The sequence below is a fragment of the Ischnura elegans genome, chromosome 8 (assembly GCF_921293095.1).
Source record: "Ischnura elegans chromosome 8, ioIscEleg1.1, whole genome shotgun sequence".
NCBI lineage: Eukaryota > Metazoa > Arthropoda > Insecta > Odonata > Coenagrionidae > Ischnura > Ischnura elegans.
In genome coordinates this window covers 111,562,947-111,582,091 of record NC_060253.1, presented here as the reverse complement: position 1 = coordinate 111,582,091, position 19,145 = coordinate 111,562,947, and the positions used below count along the sequence as shown (strand labels likewise).

The 19,145-nt window shown below is 36.9% G+C and overlaps 1 protein-coding gene across 3 annotated transcripts in view; it reads right to left on the bottom strand.

The window, feature by feature from the left end:
* Positions 1-6,582: 6,582 nt before the first annotated feature.
* Positions 6,583-19,145, bottom strand: part of LOC124163190 — a 74,515-nt gene continuing 61,952 nt past the window's right edge. For all 3 annotated transcript variants that reach the window (XM_046539924.1, XM_046539925.1, XM_046539926.1), the window contains 2 exons: positions 12,945-13,119; positions 6,583-9,215 (listed from right to left, as the gene is read on the bottom strand). In XM_046539924.1, coding sequence (XP_046395880.1) covers positions 9,034-9,215; positions 12,945-13,119 — 357 coding nt within the window. In that variant the 3' untranslated portion in view covers positions 6,583-9,033. The remainder of the gene's footprint in view (positions 9,216-12,944; positions 13,120-19,145) is intronic.

The following is a 19,145-nucleotide window of genomic DNA, read 5'->3' as shown; positions in this document are numbered from 1 at the left end:
CGAGTGCACAGCGTATTTGATGGTCAAAACACATTGCATGTTACTCAACAAATTTGTGGAAAAAGTGCCATATATCTTTCCATGACCTGAAGCTGCCATTCCACTTTATCTCACCTACCTAAGTTTCTTTTTTCCTTTCAATTCAACTGAAAGAAAAATACCAATTCATATGTTCAGTAGAATGTTATTTAATGATCTCAGACTTACTTCCATGAGACAAACATTTATTAGGTAATATGCTAAGTCAAGAATGAACATTATCTTGGAAACAGTCACTTCTCAAAAATAATAACAGCAAACTATTACAAAATGAATTGATGTACACAGATAGCAACAAGCCTCTCATGAGCTGGCCTACACGAGTTGTTAGATACAATTATTGATCACACATAATTACATATAAAATCCACGATATCTACATTGAGTTAAGATCTAAATTTACTCCATAGGCACGGTAATTTTTGTTAATAGCTTTTACTCATCCATTTCATCCTCTAACTGATAAAAGGTGAGTATGTATGTACATCGTTTGATTTAGTATAGAACATCGTAACATACATTGCCAAGAAATTAATGAGAATTGGAACTCCTCCAAGAACTTATGCTCAAAATATGATGTGATCGAAATTCACTCTAGCAATCATTTCATAAATTATAATTCATATTAATTGGAAGAAATCTCAAAATATACTTCCATTAGTATTAAGAAAGGAACTACAGTCATATCGAACACAAATATGCCCTCAAAATAAACATGCATTCCACATTAGTTATTTAATGATAGTACTATCACCCATACTCCTGATATATGGCACTGATATATTGTTATAGGTATACACATTTCATCATCATTAACATGAGTTCTAATCACTACTTACAACACCATATAGGCCATTTCTGTGAATTATCAATGACCTGAAAGACTTTACACCACACCATAGTATACTGCTCTTCAAAGGCCCAAGCGAAGAATTTACACATCCAAACATGACTTTGGATTAAATCAGAGCAGTAAGGACTTGTAGAAAACTAAGTTACAGGTTTTTCAGTCTAAATACAGAATGAATTTTAAATAAAAGGCTAAATATTCCAAACACTTATACCTAGGGATCAAATATGCTAAATACATCCATTTTATATCTTCTTCTTGAAAAATAGGTCAGTGATGAGTAAAATTAAAATTATTGAAAATTAAAAGGTGCATTAAATCCATTTCATAAATCAATTATTTCTAGATATGTATCAGTTAAAATTACGCTCATCCATAAAAACTTCCTTGGCAGGATTTGGAGATGTTATAATTAACCCATAATTAATCTTAAATGTACTCCCTTGACGAATATTACTTCACTCTTCCCCCCTTAGAAAAAATACTATATAACTAAGTTATGTTATAAGTACAGTTGCATAATCACAATTGGATTTTTATATAATCACTGTATGACTTTCCAATAATCACTACGGCATACATAGTTGCGTTGGCCATTAATCACTTTAAGAATTTCTTACAGTTACCATGGTACAGGTTCCACAACCCCTATGTGAAGGTACTATAATCACTTTGGGTATACAGTTACATACACCCATTTATACCCAAAGACCCAAGCGAATAATGTACATACACATTCAAACATGACATTGGATCATTATAGAGCAGCAAGAACTAGTGTAAAAAAAACTTCCAGATTTTTCAGCCTAAAATCCAAAAATAATTTCAAACTAAAGACAAAATATGCCAAAAATATGTATGAACACGAAAGGAATAAATATGCCAAGAAAAAATAATGGATTACAAAATGTTCCTTATCTTCTTTAGTCATTAGAATGCACCATGTCCCTACAGGTATTCCAAAGGATACGCGAATTCTTTGTTACGTCTTGATGTACTATGCTCAGTTGAGACCGATTGCATACATGATTATTGAGTGTGGATTTTAACCCCAGTTTCCTTGTAAAGACTTCTTCATTTATGAAATGGCCTATTGCTCCATGGCCATTTCCCATCTATGCATCAGTTTAATACGGCTGCTGTTGGTGGGGGACTGGTTGAACCACGATGTTGGACTGTATGACCTTTGAACTCAAGTCTATGAAGTTTATTTATAAACAAATCACCGAGGTATCTGTATGATTTGTTCCTTAGCTGTCGCTCTGTCTCTATAATGTACACTATGACTGACTACATCCATTCCATTTGCATTCCTTCAGTACTCTATTTCAAGAGCTGCTCATGGTGCAGTGAAGTTTTCTCGGGTTTCACACCGGGTCAGGTCCTCCATTTCTCCTTCCAACGTTTCGATGAACAACTCGCCCATCATCTTCAGGGATTCAGGAATCCAATACCAATTCCTCTAGTCTCGATTCCTGAATGGAATTCAATTCGATGGATTCCTGAATCCCTGAAGACGATGGGCGAGTTGTTCATCGAAACGTTGGAAGGAGAAATGGAGGACCTGACCCGTTGTGAAACCCGAGAAAACTTCACTGCAATTGTTCGCCGGGAAAAAACCAAAAATTAAAGCTACTCATGGTATTGCCTGAATCTTGGTTTAACCCTTTGCCAGCCAACGGGATATATATATCTCACTCTAAAGAATATAAACACCAATGTGTTTACATGGGTCCCAATTTAAAAAATTGGTAGTCAAAGACCTCATCTCGTTTCCTATTTCTATCATTCCCTTCATTAAGCAATCACAAAACATTTTGTGCACCAGAGAACCCTCGCACCCCCCTAAAATGCGATGGTCTCATTTAACTAAGGCAATGATCAACCACCACTGATTTTGCTCGCTCTCAAAGTTGAATATGCGTTTGGTGTTCCTTCAGTTGAGTGTCCGACTTGCCGATCCCATGAAGGCCTCGTCATACACACAAGGTATTTCATCAACCCCCGGAGTCATGAGGATGACTGGGTTCATTGCCTCACAAGTGAAATGTAACAGTAACGAGGAAGTGGTACAGACAGATGACAGCAAGGCGACTGGTGGCTACTGGAATTGATACTTGAACAAAATGCTCACACATGCTCATATCCAGTCACAGCTAGTTTTGAAAAAGCTGTGAGTGGAGCCAGAATCAGCTTGTACTTTGTCATGAAGTAACTACTCACAGCTACGTATTCATGAAGAGGCCTAAATAAATGCCCCATTTGACATGGCATACTGTGAGTAATCAGAAGGTTACCTCAGGCAGGCACCCGAATATTATCAAGAAGGCGTGAAGTTCCTTTAGAAGTAGGTGTCAGTGAATTAATGAACAGGTTTGTACGTGTGAACATGAATATTAACAACTCTCTTTAACAATTGAGCACTTTCTTATGCTAAAAGTATTATTTTAACCTGAGATCTTGCAAGACAGTATGATTTTCCTGTGTAATGATGCATTATAAGTAGTTCATACAGCCACAAGCATCTTTCAAATTTTTACTATGTGTAAACTTTGCTGAGCATCTGATTAGAACATATTTTGATCCACCTATGCACACGTTTAATGACTAAATATATAAATTCATCCCAACAATGAAAATCAGAATGTATAGTTAAGGATACTGCCACCAATGATAAGAAATCTATGACTATATCCCCTGAATTTCTTTTAGTAACATGTAACAATTAATCCGTGGTAAATCTGCCAATCCAAAGAATTAATCCAAAAAAGGTTTTCTGCATATTTTACCTCGTGTATAGGTTCAAGGATAATGGCTGCATTCCAGCACCTGATTCATTCCTGAGTGCTCACTCAACCTTGGTGGTTCACATCTCCTAATCAAGTTGAGTTTGAGTTCGTATTTTAGAATAAACTCCATCTTTACTCACTTCAGCAAGAGTAATTGTGGTTAAGTTCAGTCATAAAATTTACTAAATAATGCATTTACCTTAACTTCAATCATTCACGGCCTCCTGCTAATTACAAACCAGAATTAATTGAGGAGAATATCACATGTGGTCATATTATTTTGAGAGAGATTCCACTTCACAAATATGAGGCAATGGTGGACATCTTGGAAATTTGAAACTCAATATAAATTGGGTCTCAACTTAAACTATGGAGTATAGTCTGATCAAGCTTTACGACTCAAATGAGGTCTCCTCTTCAAAAAACGTGGCAACCAAGTCAAGTTTGAGACAGGATCACGTCTAGAGCAACATTCTGGAGTATGACTCCAAGTTTTTCCTATTTGATAAATGTAAGAAAAGTGTAATAAAAACCTAGAATCAGAGAAATATCAGAGTAAGAGCACAAAGATATTTTGCTGAATTTTTAAAGATTTCCTGTTGATTATCATACCTTCCTTGAGTTGTAGAGGTGGGATGTCACACAAATATGGGGAAATATATCAACTCACCCAAACCAAACCTTTGCTTTTGTGTTGGGGTAAAGGTCCAGCAAAGAGGTTTATGAGATATGCACCGCATGCATCCATCTCCGTAGATAACAGTTTTGCCGGCATTGTAAATGACTTCATCAGTCACTGAAGTGCAGCATCAACAACAGAATCAACTGTCTTTAATACACATTTGTTGAAGGCAGGAGTCTTCTCATTGGTCTGTTTTGCCCACGGATTTTCCTTTTTTCTCTCCCAGGTTTTGTTTGAAAACTATTTTTCCATGAGTTGGATAGCACCCCATCAAGGAAGGAATACACCAGGGATGATGGACTAATGAGAGGAATCCCGCCTCTGACCAATGCTTTCACAAGATGGTCCAACCATCACTCTGCACTTGAGTAGTGCCCTCAAGAAGCCAGCTGCCACGCTAACTAAACTCACATCCACAACTACTGTGTAACTAATTTGCTAAAAATGACGGAATAATAATGAACAAAAGTAGAAAATAAACTCTGTGCCTGTTTCACGGCCTGGAGGGATACACACGACATAAGTACCATGGTCACCAACGTGTCATCTATTAGAAAATCCCACAATAGGATACAAGAACAGCCAGGGCTGGGCAGTATTTCAAATACAACTATTTTAAAATATGTACTAGTTTGAAATACATTTGTAATTTGTATTTCAAATACACCAACTGTATGTATCTCATGCTTCAAATACAGATTTTTGGTAACTTCCCATTCTAAAATTTAAAAAAAATCATTAAAAAAACACTTTTGAAGCCACTCTGATAACACTTCTGCAGCATTATGCTTTAGAGATTACTTTGTTTTCGTTAGAATCGTTTTCTTCATGCTTGCAACTCTCCATAACATGCCAAGGCAGGTATTACATTTTTTTAATCTCTTAGTTTCCATACAAATGTACATATTTTGCATTTTAAAAGGTATTTAAAACATTTTTTTGCAGTTTGTTTCCCAAATAACCAAGTCAAATATAGGTATTTTGCATATCAAATGCCTATATTTGGAGCAGTATTTCACACTTCAAAAAATCCTCGGCCTGTATTTTGCACACACAGCCCTGAGGACAGCCACCCTATAGCAATATGACCATTATCCCAGGAGGAAGGATCTGGTGAGGATTATGCAGGCAGGGACAGCTGCAAGATGAATGTCCGGTGAAACAAAGATCGTGAAGACTAATCGCAGTAAATAAGGACAGGGGCGCCGACTTATAAAAAATATTGGGGGGGCCAATATCGGAGGTCTTGCTCCGGGAAGAGGTTAAATTCAAAGTGTGTCACAGCACCGAAACACTATCATGATTCACACCACTTGTTTTCAGTTAACCTGCGCACTACCTTATGTATATGTTTTAACACATTGTTGAATTTATTTTAAAAGGTAACTATCGTCAAGCGTGGGAAATAAAAAATGCCAATATATTTTGTGATTTCACAAAGCATAATATAACTAAATTATTTTCTTGAATTATTGAGGGGGCTCCGCCCCCCCAAAAGAATCTTTGAGGGGGCTCGGGCCCCCTCAGGCCCCATGGAGTCGGCGCCACTGAATAAGGATCCAACACCCACTGAGTGCTTCAATGCTCATTGGCCTATCCTCATTTTAATGACTTATTGCAGCGCACCCAGCAAACTTAAGCAGAACTACGTGAAGCTGATATTCAACATGGCAAACTGATATGATGGCCTCTCTTCCAGCTATTAGAACAATGTTATTTGCAATATGTTGGCATGGAAACTAATTCACTTTTATACCCCATATGTTAACTCAGATATTACAAACAATATGAGCACTAAAAAGTCTTCATCCTTGAATTATTATTATTTTTTTAAGCCAGCTCAATCTGAAAATAGCTAAACATGGAAAATCCCAGCCAAATTTAAATTTTGCACCTTAACCAGAAAATAATCCTAGATTATAGCATAATCACATTTTTTCTGTAGGACTGTAGTGCAGACATTTATAAACCATTTTATGATAGAAAACTTGAAAATTACTTCAGCTATGATCACAAACTTTCAGCAAAACACAAATATTATCAATACCCTTCCTATACTTCGTAGATCCCTGTAGTAGGTACTCAAAACTCCATATCCCTAATAACAACATACTCATGATCTACCATGCATGACAATTAACATTACATAGTATTAATTTTATTTTAAACATAACTAACGATGAATATAGACTACACATGCAACAACTTACTAAGATTGCATCTAAGTTTCAAAGCATCTTCAACAGATTAGCACAGCCTTTTTATTAACAATTGTTTGTACATCACAATTAATAGTAACTAAATATGTAGTTCACAATGTAAATATATCTACTAAATCATTTTATAGACATATAACTCAAAATCACATTCTTAACATACTGGAACAGAGTATAAAGATGTCTAGGGAAGATGCCGTAAAAGACAATCAATAAATTTCATTTTAAAAATTCCTCACCAGCCAGCCTTGCCAAAACACAAATCAACCAAATGAAATATTTTACTGGATAGAAGAAGAGGTTAGGCAGATCATCCTCAAATAGGGCAAGCATCTAAGGAAATATGGAGCGGCACGTTTCATTTTACAAAATATCAAACATTCTCTTCAATATCTACCTTCAAACATAAACCCACTGAGGCTAGAAGCCTTCAAGAATCTGCAACCTCCTACTTGAGGCCAATACATGTATATACTGCGGCTATTCATATTCAACTTATACTCCACCACCAACATCCAACACAGCACACATGCTAACTTATACATCAAATATGCATACAAATACCAGCCATAAACACATGGCCAATGCATTTCATACATAATATTTTTATGCATAGTTCATGTGTACTGCTGCATGTGTGCTGCACGGGACAAATTCACCCAAAGACAAAGAAATACTTTCAGAGGTTGAGAGAGAAATGAAGTAAATTTAAAGAAGAACTATTGCCCAACAACATTTATTCCAAACGTCAAAAAGTAATAATGACAATGAAAAAATAAATACATATCTATTTTAAAACATCCCTTTCAGGCATATAAACTCTTGAATTTAATTTTGTAAATTTGATAAAAATATCAGATCAAGCAGACAGCAACATTCAAAACAGCTCATTAAGGCTGATACTTGAGTACAAGAAACTTCGGGTCTAATTATAAGGAGTGTATCACAATTTAGCATAGACTGACATGCATTTTTTTTTTGACAAAAGACAGAAGAGGTGAGTTTAAAGTCCTCTACTTATCTTCTTTCAAGAAAGGAACAACACAGTTTTTTTTGCGATCCCACCACAGATGAGCACAGCCAACATGACATAAGAATAGACATTTTTACATGGATATATGCAGATATAAATATATTTACAGTAGCCCATGCATGCTGCCAAATGTAACGAAAACAAAGAAAAACAACGTAGGACACAACACAAGATTAGTTCCGTCCGAGTAAGAGGATTAAAACAAAGCACTTGGGTTCCACGACCCAATATAAAAACTTAAAATTTTGCCACGTTTGTACTTCAACAGAAGGTTAAACACTTGTTACAGGTTACAGAGACATATACACAATCACTTCCCATGCAAACCAACTAACTCAGTTCAAAGTCGGACTTGCAAAAACTACAGAATACTAAAATTGAGTCCTCAACTAATAAGTATTTTTATCATAATCAAAGATGAAAAACTCTATGGAATGACTCTGAAGTTTTAACTAATGACTTATATGGAATGATCAAAAATATTTAAAAAATTCTACGATCACAAATAGAAAGATGAGCATTGACACTTCTGGTACTTCACATGTTTCCAGAACACAGGTGTTCTTAAAAAAAATATTCCCTCTCATCCAGTAGGGCAAGTTTTAATATTTAATGGTTAATGATTATTTCAGCTCATGGAATGATTGATTCATGCATTCAGTGTGTGGGTCAGTGACTCATGGTCCAAACAATACCAATTCAAAAATAGAATTCCAATCTAGCAGCAGAGAGAAAAAAATCCATGATTCAAAAAAACCCAAATCATATCCACGGAGTCTTATTCAACATGTTAAAACAGCAAAAAAATTGAACAATAATTTGAATCCGATTGATTACTACATATTTCTCCAGAGTATACAGAAATGAAAATATTAAATTAAATAGCATTCCTTTAGATATGATGCCTACTACGTACATACATTGTTTTCAATGTCATTAACCTCTCACTATGATTTCATCTAGCATTAACACGTAGAGTAACTTCACTGTGCAGACCTTCCACACATTGAGTAAACGGCAGCACTAATGGACACGAATAACAAAGTAAAATATGTAAAAAATATCATTTCATCTATAGAAAACTACTCCGATCATTCAATTCATAACCACAAAACAATAGCGCATTCACATCATCCAGAAATTTCTTTTCGAGTAGGTCAAAGTCCCTGCTCTTGAATATATATATATATATGCATATATATATTAACCTCTATTCTATTTGCCAACAAAATGACATGAGATCCTATGACCTGCATACTTAAAAGTAATCATGGGTATTACCAAGGGGAATGGCAAAGAAAAATTGAAGCTCAAGACGCTTTTTGGCAATTGTTGCCAGGTAAACAAGAAGAGTAAACAAGACTCACTACTTTGGTAGATAGCTGACAATAACAGTTAGTGAAGGCTCAATGTAACACCTATGATTACTTCAGAAGCAGTAATTTTTTCTCCGCATGCTGACTTCCTGAAGAGATCAGGTGGGTGATACAAATGTGAAGAACTTGCAGGACCAATTCCCGTAAGATGACCTTATTCTGAAGACTCTCTGCGATGAATTTTGCAGCTTCCAACAACTCATGATTACCAATCAACTGCCTCAGCGATACTTCAAGAAGAAAGGAAAAAAGAGAAAATTATGTAGAGCACAGCATTCATGGACAGATTGTTCATATGACTTCATTAACATCTACAAATTACCCTGCAAACTCCCTTGATTGGCATGTGCTAGTAGTGGCATTGACAAAAAAGGAAACGCACGCATTAAGTCCCACCTAGCATTTATCAATTTCCTATAGTGCTCACAGGAAAAACTTTTCCCAGTTATAGCCTAGCTAACGACTAGCATCAACTTAAACCATTAATGGTGTGATGAGTCCAAGTTTTTCCAGCAAGCATATGATTGCCGTCATAGGGAATACCTGCGTCTGGAAAGTCACCGCTCATCTCCTGCCTACCTCCACCATTAGGACAGAATGGATGAGATAACAAACAGAACTAATTTTATTTCCTAGAGCACTACAGTTACCACTGACACCCTTCTTACTCTCCACTGCAGCCTGTTCTATTCTACAGTTAACTTCTCAGGGGATCTTCTTCTTTTGCTCTGTAAAATTATTTAAAATTCAAACGAGAATTTCAAGACTCATTGTTCAACCTGGGGCCGTATTCTGTATTTCGTCGGTACCGCACCGATCGGTTTCCCTTTCAAGCCCACCGACTGAACATCATTCCGTACCGACAACGGCACTTTCAGCGATTCTGTAAGGTCGTCGGTTTCAAACCAGTCGGTATGGTTCCCCCTCCTTCCCAAACAGGGAAAATCCGAATATATCCGAAGTTAGAAGTCATCAAACGTATCACCACGAATGAAAGAAGGGTAAAAACAAGTGAAGACTCATTGGCACAGTTTGTTGTCGTTGTTTTAAATATTTTTATTTACGGAAATGACGAGTTATTGTTAGAATAAGATGATCGATATTGGATAAATTGTTAACAATGCTTATGTAATATGTGGTAGTAATGCTGTACCTACAGAATCGAAGGAAACAATATTACAACATCACAATATAGTTTCTATTTGATGGAGATTGTTGTAGCTGGAATAAATTATTGAAACTATACTTGAGATCGTAGTTTCTTCTTGTATATATTGGTTCCGTATATTGCTATTTATTCATGATTTGGTAATATAGTTGTCATCAAGTAAAGTCCGTCTCAATGTTATCAACGGAAGGTCACTATAATTCAGATGATGAAAATCACATACCATGGAATGTGAACGTAGGATTCAAAAGCAAATGTAAATGTTATATTAGAGGAACAAGTGAGGAAATTGTTATAACAATATGGAGCTGGGTGTAATTAAAAGAAGTGTAATGACGAGGAAGTAAAGAAATTGTGATTGGGTGAAATACATACATATAAGTCGTGCATTCCAAGAGAGAGAAAGTGATAATATTGCGGCAAACCACATTCTTATTAACAAATATCTTCTTTTATCGTCAAGGGAATCAATGGATGACGATAAAATGAAATATAGTTGCCCATTACAAATGAAAGAATCTGATACCGTTTGGCAAACTTCATATTTAAATAAGAAGATCTTATTTCTATGTCGAGAGAAACGCCAAATGATGATTGAGTGAAATAATAGTTGCCTATTCAGAGTGGGATAAAGTGATAACATTGCGCCAAAACTCATATTTAATCAAAAATATCTTTTTTGTGTCAAAGGAGCAAATAAATGATGATATAGTGAAATAAATCCTATTACAAGTGAGTGAAAGTGGTAACATAAATGAGAGAAAGTCATTATGTATATGTTAGCAAACTTCATGATTATTAACCAATATCTTATATTTCTGTCAAGGTAATCAATATTGATGATGACACAGTGAATTATAGTGGCCTATTCGAAGGGGGAGAAAAAGATAACATTGCAGCAAACCTTATTATTTACTCGGTGATGAGGTGAAAACAAAATAAAACGTACAACTAGTCGGTGGCCGTACCGACACCTTTTTCCTGTCGGTACGGTTACCGACCATCTCCCGTCCTCACGTCAGTGCCGCACCGATCGGGTTCGTACAGAATCGCACCACTGCTTGCCGGGAGTCGGTGTGACGTCCCACCCGACGAATTGGTGCCGCACTGATCGGTTTAGAGATACAGAATATGGCCCCTGGTCCGAGAACCAATCAGCCAATGTTTAGTGACCTTAAAATCCTACCCTTGCCCTTTGTTTATATTACGCATGCTACTTCATTTACCAAGGTTCACATAAAAGAATTTACTATTAACTCTGATGTCCACTGTTACTCTGGAAACTCATTAAAACATGAATATCATGACGTCTGCATACAGACAAAAAATTCAGCAATCCATAGGGTCATCCAATAGTAATGGCTCTCCACCTCTAGCAAACTTCCTGATGTGCTTAAACAAACAGAATCTATTGTACAATTTAAAAGCAGTTCACAAATTTTTGTTTTAATCCTTGTCATGAGGGAAATCGTGATATAAGCTACCAACCTGAGCGGGAGAGAAGCAAGAAATATTTTTCCCCTCTATAGCGTGTGTCGCAGATAGTGAACGCTTGTAAAACGGGGTGAACCTTCCTTCTTCCCTACCATGGGATGGGAAAACATTTAGCCACTTGTCGTAAATATGCAAATTGAAGCTGCATTAGCGATCCCTTGGTTGAGGGAAAGTTTTCAAAGGCAAGACAATCCCTGGGGGCAATTATGTAAAATTTTGTAAAACCACAGCAGGTACATAGTTGAACAATGGTCAAGCGTTTAAAAACGTATTTCCCGCAGTCGGCGTTCCAAATGTGTAAAAACGTTCCCTCAGCCTAAGGATTAATAATTAGTACTACTCCGTGAATGAGTTCTTGGGAGACTCTTTTCCTTATAATATTTTTCATCTTCCCAATCCATGGCTATTTTTGTTGAATCTATTATCATTGTATGAATATTTGTTTTTTTTCTGAATTGAAGTGCCATACATAACTGCACATACCATTTCTCATCATGTATTTCTAATCTCAAGGCAAATAAAAATATTATCATTATTAAGTATGGGCTTGTCTGCCATTTTACATGCAACAACAAAATATCCTATCTGGGCCGAACTATTTTCGATTTTTCTTAACTAAGGATGCAACTACATATTGGTAAACAATTATCAAAAGCTTAAGATGTTGAGCACTGGTTGAGTTGACGTGGAATATCTCATACAATAGTTTTAGCAGAAGTGATAACACTTGGTGCATATAATTTTCTCCGAGTAGATTAGGAAAGAGGGTTTGCGAATAAGCCAATTTACAGCAATTGGGAATCTTTTGGCAAACTCATAAATGCCTTTTCAGAAATGTAAGGAGGGCTTTATTTTCACAAAGATATTTTCTAGTTATGGCAATATTGCATTCCGTGTGACAACGCAACAATGAAATCCGATACCTGCAATGTATACTGCACATGTGCTAGTAGGAAATCATCAACCGTTATCATTTGAATTCAGCTTGCTTGAACTTTGAAGTGGACAGTAGAATTTGGTGAACATCCGTTTGACGCAATCGCAAAACCCATTCATAACAACCCATGCACTCAACTTGAGTTTGAAATTGAAGTTCAAGTTGGCACCAATTGTAAACTAGGCTTTAGGCCATCTCGATTTCCTTTTCATTACATTGTATTTCATTCCAAGTATAAAAACATAATGTTATGACTCCACGGGAGAAGGTGAGATATGTGGTGTATACTAAACAGTGGTTTAGTGGGACATGATTTTCTATTTTCTTAATGAACTGAAAAGGAAAACAGTGGTAACTTACTGGGAAATGCAGTGAAAATGGCAGTGGCTAATTGCTGCTCTGAAACGTGCCTGTTTTCCTTCGCTGCTCCAGGCTGGTTGAGGCTGCCGGCAGGAGGAGGATGGAAGAGGACCACTCGCAGCGTGTGCACATAGTGGCGCCACATCTCCTTTGCGGTGACGCTCTTCAGAAAGCTCTGCACACACAATCAAAGAGAAGATCAACTCTCGGCCCTCCAGTGAAGTGGTCTTACGATATTTGCATTGAGAAAATACAGAATCACTAAAAGGACCCTTAAAAACGGAAAACTTCAGACACAGGGCACAACTATAAGTATTCATCTAGGGGTGGGCTTCTCAGTTTTCATTTAAATGAAATTAACTTGAGATTATTACCTAAGATTTAATGCAACAATGAATATCCCATGAAATTTTATCTGTTAACGCATTCAAGCCGACGGACGGGAATGCGTGTCCGGAGTGTTTTACCAGGATGCCTATGGACGCGCATTCGCGTCCCTTGACGATTCCGTTTCATCACCTTCCCCTACAATACGGTTTTATTGTGTGCGTTCTCTTCCGACGCCAGTACCTCAGTACCACTTGTGCCTTCGTGTCCGTGAGAACAGTTTTCAAATAATACATTTTATTCAGTTTCTTCAAGGCATATTTTGGTGAGCACAATATGTAACTTTTTTTCAATTTATCGTGACATCACCATTTTATTTTATATTGCATTTCGTCCCTGTTCTCTTTATTCTGGTGAGCACAGTATCTAACTTCTTTTCAATTTATCATGATACTACCATTTTATTTTATATTGTATTTCGTCCATGTTCTCAATTTCTCACTAAAGGCATTTAACCCTCGAGTGGGCACGCCTGATATTTTTACACGACCGGGAGCGTGGCGTACTCTGTCCACGATGTATGCATTTATACGATAATACTTGATTTTTGTTGAAATTTATCTTTATTCGTAGAAATTAGTTCAAGCTTGCGCATTTATAGGTAATAAAAATTTAAAGGTACACAGGTGATACACGGCTGGTTGTGCGGCGTAATGTATACGCCCCGGGGGTCGGGTTCCCTTGCCAATCTAAAAACAATTGCTGCAATACTTTTTGCTTGAAAAACTCGCACTTTAGACAGTAAAAATGACATTGTAAGAATAAGCGAGGCCATTCAAGAAAAGCAAAGCATGAGATGCACGGCCGGTTGCGCAGCATACTTTGTACGTCTTGAGTGTCGGTTCCTCTTGCCAATCTAAAAATAAATTAGCTTCATTACCTAGAGCTTTGAAAACACGCACTATCGACAGTCAAACATACATTGTAAGAATACACGAGGCCATTCTAGACCAGAATGTACGTACAATGTTGAAATCCTTAGTTTTTGAAGATTGGCTTACTTTATACGCCACCGTGCCCTCTCGAGGGATTAATAAACTAATAATAAAGGATGTTTATTCTTCTTTAGGTGTTTATGGAATTAGGAATGGATCCCAAGCAATCAACTTCTGGTGTGAGTCGCAAGAGAAAGATGAGTGCAATAATTAAGGAGGATGAAATGGAAAAAGCTTTGATAGAGGAAAGTGAGAGTGACTCACAATCGGAAAATTCAGAGGAGGATATACTCGAGGAGGAGGAGGAGGTGATCGGAAATATAGATCTATCCGACGAAGACTCGGATGATGAAGAGCAAGCAAATACCCTAAGTGAGGGGGATAAGGGTATTGTTTGTTTCGTGGATCAGCAAAAAAAAAAACAGTGATATTACTTTTACTTTCAATGCTGGACTAAAGGTTCCCAACTCTGGCAACAATCCTTTTGCCTATTTTACTCTTTTGGCGGATGATTTGATGCTCAATTTTATTCTAAGAGAGACAAACATCTATGGGAAGGAAAAATTGAAGACGAAGTGGGTTGATGTGAGCATGGAAGAATTCCACACATTTTTAGGGGTTGTCTACCTGACGGGAATTGTGAGACTTCCGAAAATTGCTCAGTATTGGAGCAAAAATGATCTTCACGATTTCCCTGTTTTTACTGAAGCTATGTCAAGGGATAGGTTTTTGGTAATATTGCGGGCTCTCCATTTTGGTAGGAATCCTCTTCCTGGTGAGCCAAAACCAGAAGATCCTCTTTGTAACGTGAGGAATATTGTTAAGACTTTTCGCGATAACAAGAAAAAAATTTACTATCCAAAAAAAGATCTTAGCCTGGACGAGTCGATGGTTGAGACGAGTTGATATATTCAAGGAAAAATCCACAAATATGGTATCAAAATTATATGTTGTCGGAGCCAGGTGGTCTTGTTATAAATAATTTGATCTACACAGGATCCCGAGACAAAGAAGTAGGGGGAATGGGGCACACAGAAAAAGTGGTAAAGAAACTTCTTTCGGACTACGAGAATGTCGGACATGCAATATACATGGACAATTTCTACAATAGTCCAAACCTTTCCCTAGAATTACTAAAAAAAAGATTTTCTCTACCGGAATATTGCGCCCATCGAGAAAGGGAGTTCCTAAGGATATAATGCCAAAAAAACTAAAAAAGGGGGAATTTATTAGCCGCTATAGTGAGTAGGGTCTTTGCGTTACCAAATGGAAGGACAGAAGGGAAGTAATGACCTTATCAACGGAATTTGGTGGTGATATGGTGAACGTTACCAGTAAGAGGGGGAATGAAGAAGTGAAACCAGAGCAAGTGGTGCATTACAAAATGCACATGGGCAGAATAGATAGTGCAGACCAACTACTATCCTATTATTACGTCGAAAGACAAACTCTTAGATGGAACATTAGGATGGGCCTTCACTTCCTAGAACTTTCCTTGGTAAATGCATGCCTTCTGTTCAACAGATTTAGTGGAAGTAAGTTGTCCTTAGTACAGTTTAGGGAATCCATGGTGAGAAAATTGATGAAAACCGAATACTTGGCGAAAAAAAACTTATTACAAAATCTGCGGTGAAAGTACATTTGCCAACATATATAAAAGGGGATTCCAAGGCAAAAACGAAAAGGAGAAAGTGTAGGCTATGTCTGCAAAATAAGATAAGAAAAGATGTTTCTTTTGATTTCGCCACTTGCCCTGATGAACCTGCTCTATGTTTGGAGCCATGTTTCCGATTGTACCATAAATACTGATAAATATTCTTGTGGTTGTTTTTTATGTTATGATGTATTATAATTTATGAAAATTAATATTTTGGGTATAATTTTCATACATAATATTTTAATTTTGTTCACCCCAATGTCAGCGTGAAGATAATGATGTTAGAAATGTAAAGAAATTCATAATAAGCATTTGATGCATGATAATTGTATTGAGACCAATGTTTAAAAGATTATTTTTGTAATATTGCGTAATGCTCTATTCATTACAGAAGTCATACCTGATCAAACTTCATTTTTGGGGTGAAAATTAGTTTTATTTTTAACGTGCTCAGTTTTGAAGAATGCTCGACGTATCCTCGTGTCCCACAGCTTGCAATGATTTACCTCTTTTTGCCTTTACGGTTTGTTTTATTGCTCGTAGCCGGCCCCGTCTTTTGATCCTCCAATTTCTCCTTAGCCGTCAACGGGAGAAAACTCACTACGGGCATCGTTGACCCATCTATCAATGGCCTATAAGAAGATGCCTGAGAGGTCGGAAATATCCTAAGTATTTTTGTAATTTGGACACCGAAGAAAGACTCGTAAATGTTGAAATTGTGGGAAAAAGTTACTTCGATAAAATTTATTTCTCCAAAACTTTAGGTAATGGTGCCACCCTAATATCTCTATCTACAAATGTACCCTAATTGAATTCTTACATTTTTCTCAGAGTGGGATTGCATGGTGTAAGAAATAAATCTGCCTGCACAGAGTAAGGATTTTTGGTTGGTCGAAAATTCTTTTTACCCGACATATGGCCATTCACGGTGTGGGACACTAGAATGGAAGACCTCTTGGTGTCTTCTAAAAGTGTTCTAAGGCTATTTCACTCGATGACAGACCCTTCTAATTACAAGGAACTTCCTGTGATCAACCCCCTGCGGAAAATCAGAGAGGGTAAGGGTCTCCCCCTCTACGCGGCATGGGAAAGGGGGGCCAAGGGCAATTATTAGGTGGGCCACGGCTTTTCAGTCCACTGCCTGAAGTTGATCGTGTCACAGTGTTGTCACACTTCAGCATTTAGGGACATTTTAAAAAAGCCTTCGCCTCCTAGGCGGAACATTTCTGGATGGTTGTACTTTTAATCTCACATTTATAAGAAACAGATCAATTCATCCGAAAATAAAAGCATGGTCATTAGTGCAAGTTATGGTCTCCACTCCCATCCACCGCTGAAACAGTGTGGAATATTGCTGGTGAAATTAAGAGACCCTAACATTTTCACAGTAAACTCATTCGTTTATACATTATCACGTGAAGTAGATTGTGAGGGTAAACAATATTAATCTTGAGAATCATAATCTTTTTAATAAGCACATGAAATAGATTCGGTCATAAAGAAAGAACGACAGAATTAAATATTTAAGTGTAAACATACTAGAAAACGTGAAAAATTGAGATAACAAAAATGCAAGAAAAAGACTCGGATGTACGATTTTACAGCCTTTATAAGTTAGAATCGTAAAATCTTTAGGGTATAATGCGGGATTGCATAATCTCCGTACCTAGCCATAAAGCCAGAGGACCCAAATGCACTTCCTAATTAATCGACGGGTTATTAATTTAGAAAGAGAAAATTGAATAAAACTCCATTAAATATTGGCAAAATATCGAATAAATTATGCAAATAAACCACCCGTCTTTTTAAAAGTATAATAAAAAATACTCCGGGTTGAATGTGTTAAACAAAATTAAATCACTCATTCCACACTCTTATTTTTATTGGTCTTAATTCCACACTCTTTCATTAGCATCAAACTGTGTTTTAGCACATCATAACACCATTTTCAAGGTACATACATGATTCTTGGATCACAGCCTATACAGTGGTGTAGCCACAGGGGCAGGGGGGTTTCCGCCCCTTTACAACCCCACCCCCTTGAGCCTTGAAAAGAGGCCCCTAAAAATTGATATATACTTTTATTTAATAAATACTAATTCAAACTGTCCAAAGAAATCAAGTTTCAGCCACTTGCTGAGTGAATGCAAAACTTTTGGATCAAAATTTCATCCACTCACGTTCATCATTCATATGTCTGGCTATTGCAGAGGAGTCACCATGACTTAAAGAAAACATAGTCTATGTTCATGCATTCTCGTTTTAAAACTCCTCCCTGTCGGACCAACACGTGTGCTTCACTTCACAATCACACACTTCAGTTCGTACACTCCACTTTTTTCATACTACAATACGCTCATGTCTTCAGAATTAAAAAATAATTTTCCTTAGGTCAATGGATTATAAAATGCCACTTTTATTTTTTCCATTTGAAATAATTTCATTGAGATTATTCGTTAACACTTTCGCGGGTACTCATAATGTTAAATAAAAACTTTTGGGCTATGTTACCGCATCAATTTTTGGGTGGCCCCAACGTTTCCCGACCGATGCTGGTCGCTTTCTCAAGGGAATCTGATGAGGAGGGAATTTATATCCATATGCATGGGTATCTGTTAGGGAGGTGCGAGTACTGAAAAATTCGAGTCGAGTCATTGGAATTAGACCAAAATTCAAATTTGTGCATTAGCAGATCATGCAATTACAAACAGTCACTCATTTCGTTTCGAAGAGGCCAAAATTTTAGATACAGAACCAGTTTTATCAAAAAGATTATTCAAAGAAATGTACCACATATCCAGAAATAAAAAAAGCTGCAATAAAAGAACAGACATTACTTACCTTAGCAAAATTTATCATAATTTAATAAATGACATAACCAACAAAGAAAGAAATCCAAGCAACCAAATTGTAAATAAATAAATAAAAACAACATCAGACTTAAAGCCCTGTACACACGGCGACATTTCTGGCGCCGGAAATGGCGCAAGTGGTGGCAAGGTGAACATTTCTCCGTGTGTACAATGACATCGCATGCCATCTGCTGGTATGCGAGATAATCGCATACAATTTGCTGGCCCTGGTAAGGATTAGAACACGTTCTATTTTCCAAGCGATCTGGCAGCAATATCTGGCGAAATTCCGCTGTGTTTTGTTTGAGAAGAGAGAAGCTGGGAGGACAGAATACTTAAAGATTAAAGTTTATACATCAAAAAGACCTTC